This window comes from Crocodylus porosus, unplaced genomic scaffold (genome assembly GCF_001723895.1).
Source record: "Crocodylus porosus isolate Cpor-Errol unplaced genomic scaffold, CroPor_comp1, whole genome shotgun sequence".
Classification (NCBI taxonomy): domain Eukaryota; kingdom Metazoa; phylum Chordata; order Crocodylia; family Crocodylidae; genus Crocodylus; species Crocodylus porosus.
Window position 1 is genome coordinate 92051064 of NW_017728886.1, and position 9455 is coordinate 92060518.

The 9455-nt window shown below is 42.3% G+C and overlaps 1 protein-coding gene across 1 annotated transcript in view; it reads left to right on the forward strand.

The window, feature by feature from the left end:
- The window catches only part of HECW1 (HECT, C2 and WW domain containing E3 ubiquitin protein ligase 1), a 298561-nt gene that overhangs the window by 139835 nt on the left and 149271 nt on the right, over positions 1–9455 (forward strand). The window contains exon 5 of the mRNA XM_019539214.1: positions 8917–8995. Coding sequence (XP_019394759.1) covers positions 8917–8995 — 79 coding nt within the window. The remainder of the gene's footprint in view (positions 1–8916; positions 8996–9455) is intronic.

The window sequence follows — 9455 nt, forward strand, 5'->3', positions numbered from 1 at the left end:
TGCTCCAAGGGCTGCCCAACCTACTATGCCCTGCTGATGATGATTGCAGGGCATAGTAGGTTGGGCAGCCCTTGGAGCACTCAAACAGCTTACTGCATGTTTCAAAACATGCTGGTCAGTAAGCTGTTTTGAAGCATGCAGCTGTTTCAAAACATGCTGGTCCTCACCAGGTTCTCTGGGGGCCAGGATGCGGTAAAGCTTCCTCAGGAAGGTCAGGGACCTGTGAGCAGCCCCGGACTGTCTGTTGTGGTCCCGGGTTTAGACCTACTGCACCCCCAGGGCCTTGGCCTAGACCCAGCACTGCTGGCTAGACTGCTGGTGTCTTCACTTCTGCATCTGCCAGGCCATGGCCTCATAAATATGGACATTGGCCCTTGAAGCCTGGCCAAATTTATGTCTCCCCAGTTGGCAATGAGGTCCACTGTCTCTTTATGGCTTCAGTTGGGCCCCTGGTCCTATGTGTCAGTGAGTGCAGGGCCCAATATAGCAGTAACGGGCAAGGGGTTTCGGAAGTTGGGCCTGGGCTCCAGGTGTCATCATTGACAACAGGTGCCCGCAGCAGTGGGACACAGTGCCCAGGGGTAGGCTAGGGCTGGCAGGGGCCGTAGGGGGTCAGGCCTGGGGTCCAGTTGGCAGTGGCAGGTGGCAGATGGGCTTCCCATGCCACACAGCTCTTGACACTGCTGAGCTACTGGGCTCAGCAGCAGCCGGGAGTCTGGCCCCCTGCTGGCTCAGCTTACCAGGTGCAATTTGCACTCACATCACTGTCTACATATGCATTTAAGTGCAGTAATTTACTTTGCCATCAGATAGTACTTGTGACTATCCAGCGGCACAGTAAATTAGTCTACACTGGCCTAGTTGCCACGCACGTGTAGACAGTGATGCTTTACTGCATGGTAAATTAGTCTGCTGAGCAGTAATTAGATTCCTATCAGCATTTAGCATTAAAGAAAACAATTTTATGAGATTCTGCTCTTATGTGTAATGCTGTAACAGGGACTCAAGCAGGAGCCCGGTTATTGAGGTTAGCTCCTGGAGGAGTGACCTCTGAATGACCCTGCCAGGTGGGGAAGATTTCACATCTGGGGTAAAGAGTGAAAAATTAGCCCACAGAAAACCAGAAATAAAAGGGGCAGCAGGACATTTACTGATTGCCTCCAGGCACAGGAGGACAAGGGTAATCGAGACCCCAGGAAGATGGAGAAAGAGGAAAAGAAATGTACCTGTGATCCTGGAGAAAGCCGTGAGCCCAGGACTCTGGAGGACCGGTCAGACACTGGACGGACAATGATCCGGGAGATTGGACTGTATCCAGTGGGTGCAGGAAAGCGCTGAGACTCCGGGAACAGCTCTGCCCTGAGCCGAAAGAGAGACGGGATCTCTGGGACAGTGCACGGGAAGGCAGGAACCTAGTTTAATCCCTGACCTTGTCTGCTGAGAAGACAGTAGAAAAAACAGCGCAGGAATAGCAGCGGGCTGCTCCCAGTACAAGCTGTGGGCAAAGAGTAAAAGACGCAGGGGACGATGCCCTGCTAATGAAGTAATTAGTGGTGGAAGCTACTCAGTGACAAAGTATCTGTAAAGTAACCAAACAGAGTTTTCCTTTGTCTGTAGTCCAGGACATCCCCTCCAATGAAGTAACTGGTGGGGTTCTTTGTTAGTGTATATGTTATGCTGGAAAATAAACCCTTAAACATTTATCACCTGAGTGGTATTTAACAATCAAAACATCAAAGCCCACTGATCTCCTCCTTTTTTCTTATTTAACCCAAGTCATGGCAGGCGAGTACAAAGGAGACAGAGAATAAGATTACTTTACACACTCACAAATGCCTTAAATGGTTTTCCATATGAATTCTTTAAAACTATGATTGCTCCATGCACAGATCCCTACGGATTCCATGTCATAGGAACTATTGCAAATTGTGCTCAAGAATTTAAGCTTTCATTTGGAAGGGAAGAAAAGATAAATAAATAAGGGCTGAATCTACCCATAAATAAGACCCATAATTCACTATCAGTGCTGAATAATGCTGATGACAATAAGGGGGATTGTGGCATAGACCTGACTCCCTCCAGAAGTCAGTGGGAGCTGCTGGATGTTCAGGACTTATGAAAATAAGATAACTATTTAGCATCCTAATATGAATTTAGGGTCTGGATCCCAACCACCTATTTTCATAGACATTAGGGCTGGAAGGGACCTCAGAAATCGAGTCCAGCCCCCAGTATTTTGAAAATACTAGTATTGGGACCTGGGCCCTTTGAAAGTAATTACTTTCTGCAGGCCATATATATCTCATTTACCTACTTGTACCTCTAAGGCATGCTTCATTATAGTGTATAGACCAGTGATTCTCAACTAGGGTCCTGTGACACCTTGGTGACTCTGGAAATCACAGGTACTACATAATGTAAGCAGTATTAGGTATGCAAATATTGTTCCAAAGATAAACCCAGAGGTTTGAAATAGGAATTCATAATGTTAAGACTATTCTGCCCTGTTGTGGTCTTTCTGAGTTCTTTGCAACAGCCTATTTTTCCTGTAGTCAAAAAATGAGTGAAAAAATAAGCTTGCATTTTCTAAGGGGTGTCTTGAGTATAATGATGGTGCTTCTAATCTAACAAGGTTGAAAACCACTGCTATAGATACTATGGGAAATATTTTCCAAAATCAGTAAGACTTAGAAGCCTTCATTGCTTTTTGAAGATGGTATGTAGGCTCTTAAATGACTTGGCTTGTTTTTAAAACTTTATATTTCATAGATTGCATAGATTTCATAGACATCAGGGTCTAGGAGGGACCTCATGAGATCATCGGGTCCAGCTCCCCTCCATAGGCGGTAAGTCAGCTGGGATCAAGTAACCCCAGTAAGAAAACATCCACATGTTTTTTGAAAGAGTCTATAGCAGGTGCTTGCACCACCTCTGGGGGGAGTTTGTTCCAGACCCTGGACACACACCATAAATAACATTTTTCTTATGTCTAGTCTGAATTGGCCTTCCTGGAGTTTATGGCTGTTAGACCTTGTTATCCCTTGGGGGAGCTCTGATGAACAGCTGTTCTCCCAGGTCCTGATGTACCCCTCTTACATAACTGTAGGCTGCCACCAAATCCTCCCTGAGCTTTCTCTTCTCCAGGCTGAAGAGTCCCAAGTCCCTCAGCCTCTGTTCATACGGCCTGCCCTCCAGGCCTTGGATCATATGAGTGGCTCTCCTCTGGACTCTCTCAAGCTTCTCCACATCTTTCCTGAAGTGGCGAGCCCAGTACTGGATGCAGTACTCCAGCTGTGGTCTCACCAGGGCCAAGTAAAGTGGGAGCATGACTTCCCTGGTTTTACTTGAGATGCATGAGTGGATGCACACCAGAGTTTGCCTTTCCAGTCACAGCATCACATTGGTGGGTCATATTCATCTTGTGGTCAATCAAGATCCCCAAGTCCTTTTCAGCTGTGGTGGTAGTGAGCGCTGCCGAGCTTGTAAGCGTGTTGAGGGTTTTTCCTACCAAGGTGCAACAACTTACGCTTCTCTGCATTGAAGGCCATCAGGTTCTGGTTGGCCCACCTTGAGAGCATGTCCAAGCTGGCTTGTATCCCCAGCTTGTCCTGCAGCATGACCACCTCCCCCATAATTTGGTATCATCCGTGAACTTGGCCAATTCACATCTGACTCCCAAATCCAGATCATTGATGAAGATGTTAAAGAGTACTAGCCCAAGTACCGAGCCCTGAGGGACTTCACTGGTCACCTTGCACCACGTGGATTTGCTCCTGTCAAGTAGTACTCGTACAACTAGTCAGCTAGTATCTCATACATCTCCCTGTCTAAGATACAGGGGATCATGGGCAGATCTAGAATTTTGAAAAGTGGGGTACAGATAGTAAGGTACATCATCACATATAAAACAACACATCTTTTTCTCCGCTTAAAATAAACTAGAAGTTTTACCAATATGCTAGGGGCCTAGGGCTATATTGAAGCAAAAACAAATATAACTTCATTGCAATGAGTTAAAAACATCCTGCAGGACTGTGTAATGCTTCATTACCAGGAGCAGCTAACAACAGCATCACAAAGGATAGCTTGACTGGTGAAACATCAAGACCATTAAAAAGAAGAAAGGGTCTTTAACACCTGTGGAATGAAGAGTTTAGAAGGGATCAGATAAATTATAATGAACCATAAAGTCAATTGACCCCATCAGCACTGCCTGACTAGAAATGCTGCTGCTGCTGCCACTGCCAGGCAGTTGGTTTTAAACTTTGGGTGGAGCAGAAATCAAAGGGGGGTGTAAAAGCAGCAGTGCAGCCTCACTGAATCCACCTTTGCAGGGGATAGCGGGATGACCATGGAACAGATTTTTGGATTCAGCAGCTTTTTTAAACACTTTTGGCATAAAATAATTTCCTTGAACACTACTGCATGCATAAATATAGTATAATTCACTTAATCACATATTGGCTATTCACATATTTCTGTTACTTGCATACTTTGGGGTAGGACCAAATCATTTGTTGTCTATCCCCTTAAATTTTGCACAGTTATTTACATATTGCCCATTCACATGTTTCAGTTTGTTGCATAAGCCACAGCTGTCCAGTTGGCAATCCACAGGCCACATGCAGCCTGTGAGAAGTTACCATGTGGCCCATGGGCTCCTTTCTAGCTTCCCCTCCATCCATTGCTTTTGCAGCTGTGGCAGCCAGGGTCTCCAGGTTCCCCGTCCCTCCTCCGACTTCTAGTTCCTGTCCCCATTCTTAGGACAGGGTGGTCTGGGGCAGTGCAGCAGAGCAGGGTAGGGTCAAACTTCCCAAGCTATGCACAGCGCAGGGGAGGGGGGCAAGATGTAGCCACTGTGTGCTTAGTAAAAGAAGGAGCTGTGCTGCCCATCCTGTCTGCTGCAGGTGAGCTGCTAGTATAGTGTGCATGGCCAGGACAGGGGGTGGGAGTGCTGTGTGTGCAGGAGAGGGAGCCAGGCTGCCTGTACTTCAGGACTGTGCATGAGGATGGGGGCGGAGCTGAGCTGTATGTGTGGCAGGGGTAGACTGGGGGGGTGGGGGGGAACTTGGTCTATGCTGTATGCAGCCCTTGGGTGCCCAGAAATTGGACAACCCTGGCATAAACCAAAACTAATACAAAAAGGGCCAGGATTAATCATTTTTTGGAAAGGTTGAGAAGTGCTGAGAGAACCACTGTAATGGATCACTTATTCAGTACATGTAAGAGAAGAAGAAAGAGGACTGCTTTGTCCCTTGCAGAAAACCACAAAAGATGTGAAGTTTTAGGTTACAAAATTATTCCAGACAGAGATATCTGTGAGGCTGAGAACCTCTCAGTAACAGAAATCAAAAATAGGTGGCAGGTGACTGACATTGTCAGCAGGGATGAGAAAATTGCAAACCCTGCCCAAAAATGCCAGAAGACAGGCAAGGTCCCAGACATAAACACAGCTTTGTTATGACAAATACAAGAGCTAGAGATATCCTGTATCTGGACTAGTTTTTAAAAAAGATGCTAAGAACATAGCTCAAGTACCTGCTGGGGACACTTCTAACCAACAGAAAGATGGAAGGAAGTGTAATGGTATCCCTTTAAAAGGACAGGTAAAGAAAAGAAATACTCTGACTTTCTGGTGAATATTGGCTTGTTAACATTGTACCCAACATGCTCAAACCATATAAGCCCAAAGGCACCTACAATACAAGACAGATGAGACATGTATTTACTATAGAGCTCTCCCAGATGGATCACTGACCTTAAAATCAGACATCATCAGCAGTTTTAAAAAGGCCACTATGCTAGTGGCCTTTAAAATGGCAGGAAGAAGCAAGTAGAAATTATTTGTTATTATTATAAAAAGCAAAGAATCCAGATGTTTTAAAAGTAAAAGCAGCTTACTCAATAGTTATATAATGAATAAAAAAATGACTGGGGAAATATTTATAGTCTAGCTGACAGACTTCAACCACAACATGGAGCAGTGATTCAATATCCTTCTGTTTGTTGATAACTGCAGTACCCATCTGATCAATGCTGATGAAAGACTCAAGAATATAAAAATTGTTTTCCTAATCCCACTATCACCACAGCAGTTATTCATCCATGGAAACAGGAAGTCATTAAAAACTGTAATGGACATTATCAAAGGACTTTTCCACAACCTCAGATATCAACACCTACTCAGACAGATGTGCCAATGAAACTGCAAAAAAACTGACACTTTTGGATGCATTGAATATTCAGAAATGTGAAAAATACCACTACTAACTGTTTTCATTGGGGTGGTTTTGTGCTACAAATAGGTGTAAGTCAGAGATTAGATGATATGAACAAAGATGTTGTCAAATAACAAAGAATGTACTTAATATATATTCCCATGATGATGACTTGGTTTGCTATGGAACACCAACTGATGAAGACTCATTTACAGCTGTCCTTCAGGAGAAGTCCACAGGGACTCCAGGTGATACAGACAAAAATGATGATATCAAACAAGCTATCTCACCAAGCAACATATGTCAAGTCCTAAATACCCCTGACAAATATAGGGAAGATCATCTCTATGAAGACTTCAGCTATTTTTATCAAAAAGATTTTGTTGGGAACATGTTAAGAGTTGATCATAGATGAAAATTATTGATTACTTTTCACAAGACCATACTTTTTAACTATCCATACCTGTTGTATGTTGTAGTTTCATTACTGAGTTGACTGTATTTGTTGCTGCTGTTTGTACTGTTTTCCTAAGACCATTTTGCATTTTGAAATCCCTGAGATGTTTCTTTTAGTCTCCTGAACACCCAAACTTTACTCAGCCAGATGTGCAAACAAAAACACCATTTGTGAAACAGCTGAAGAAAGAACTCTTGTGTGCTCAGCTTTTGCTGTAGAAAGAGCTAAATCAGGTCCTGCTTTTCATGTTTTTGGTTGTCTTTTTCCCCCCCATATCCTTACTTCTTGCAAAATTACATAGTCTCCTCCTCAGTACGTGTGTGGAACTAACCAACTGAATGAAATTCACGTACATGCAGAAAACCAGCACAAAACCTATCCAAGTTACAGCCTCAAAATAAGACTTAATAGGTGCATCGTGCCTTTGCCGATGCTGTGCAGAGGAGCAAATTTTACCCTTTAAAAATATCATTTGGTTTCATTTCAAATGTTTGACAGGTTAAATGGCAAACAATATCAATATGACTAATGTCAAGTATCTCAGAATGGTATACTGAGATAAACCATGGAGTATGTTATTCACATATATAGCACTATTGTTCCTTAGGTTTAGTTTTCATGCTGTTTCAAATAATCGTGGTAAATCAGGGTTTGCTTCTGCAAAGAGTCATGCATATGCCTATATACAAGAGGCTATAGTTCAGTTGGCCTGGCATTAATCCTGTACAATAGCATGAAATGGTTTATATCAAATGTACCTAATCAAGAGTCAAAAGAGTGCAGCATAATTAACGTCAGGCAGTGTGGTTTCGTGTAAAATAGGTCTTGTTGAATAAATATATTTTTTCCATGAAATTATACATTTGGTTGATAAAAGTAACTGAATTATTATATTATAGGTAGTCAAATTCATTATAGTAATCCCAGTCCCAGATAAGATTCAGACTGAAAAAAAAAAGCTTTAGCCAAAAATCAATGTAACTCCTTTTAAATGAATTAAAAACTCGTTAACAGACTCCATCCCCCCAAATGAATTGTACCTGGTTAAATGTCTGCCAGGAAGTGTTTTTCTGTTGGGCTCCCATGGGGATCTGTTCTGGTTCAATATCAGTATTATTCACTAGCTTTTTCAGTGTGCCAGAATAATCATTCACTCAGCATTTAGATTCTGCTCACACATATTCCCATCCCTATTCTAGCCCCCCACCCCTTCCACTGTCCTTAGCTTGATTCAGAGTTTGGGTGGCAGAAAGTTGTTTGTCTTAGCTGTACAGTGTCTGAGTTTGTGCCCCAGCTGGTCTTCTGTCCTGTTGTGCTCAGAATCTAACGACATCAGAAAATAAAATCTTCTCCAACTACTTACATATTTCAATCAGGAAATGAATGGGAGAAGTGAAGAGAAGCAAATACAGTCCAAATAAACTGAAACAGGGGGCGGTGGGTTTTTCATTAAGAGCCAAACCATTATTTAAAATGTACAGATAGGGTCAAAGGGAAAATGGGTAATCTAATGTTTACATCAATGGCATGTAAAGAAATGCTCTGATCATGACTCAACTGCAAGCCTAACAGGGTCAGCTTTTCAAAATGATGGTTCTTAAATGGATAGAGAGGATCATGTAATAAAGATCATGCTTTTTCAGATATGCTCTGTACATTTGGCACTCCAGTAGTTCACAGCTGCTGTTTGTTCAGGAAATTAATACTGTCATAGTTGTGTAGCTTGTGTGTGTGTAATAAACCTCCCATATAAATGCAGGTTCCTAGAAGTCAGCTGGGGAATCACTAGAATAACAAGAATATGGAGATTCATGTTTCATTTTATAAAGAGCAGAGCTTGTTATTAGATTTAGGAGCAACCTACCCATTTTTATATGCTGCATTTATTTACTGTTTAATAAGCAGTTCCTATTTACAAACAGTTGGGTGAGGAAGTGCTCTTTTTGACACAAAACTGATAAGATTACAGCAGTTTCTCAGTCTCCCATTTCTCTGAAGAGGAAATCCCTTGTGGGTGATTTATTCCTTTACTGGAAAAACCATTAGTTGGATAAAAAGATTGTTTTGATCAATGTTTCTTAATAAGAGCATGTAATTGATTCCTGGTTTATTACAACTGTAAGAATAACAGTTATTAAGTAGATTTTCAATTCAAGAAATATTGGTGACTACAGTCTCAGCATTGAAATAATATCTCACCATTTTTCTCAACATAATATCTCACCATTTTCCTTCTTCCAGCAGATTTTTAAAAGCATCACCCATGAAGATTCAATCCAGGGACAAGGAAGTCGGAGACTGATCAGTTTTTCATTGTCAGGTATGTCTTTGTTAGAAAGTGTAAAAACTCTGGATGCAAAGATTGGGAATGGAGATTTTTATCTATTTTATTTTATATATGTTCTTAAAACAGGTTCGTTACCATAGTATCTGAGTGATTTTTCAGTAGTGACATTAAGCAACATGACTTGTACATGTCACTGCTTGTATTCTGTCTCCAGCTCCCCAGGAGTAGTTGTACATAATCATGAAGACTAGGTATGCTTGACTGGAGTGTTCTGATGCTTTTGCTAATTTGTAGAAAACCCAAAGGTTCCTGACTAGAAGGCCTTGCTCTTTTGCTCAAAGTTATACCGGTCACCAGATTTGGGGGCAAAAAGGCCTTTTCCTTCTAGTTCAGACTGCGAAAGACTACATAGGTTTTTGCCTTCCTCAGTAACATGGGAGGTAGTCCTTTTTTTAGGACTAATATTGGCATATATTAACCAATTATGTCCCTG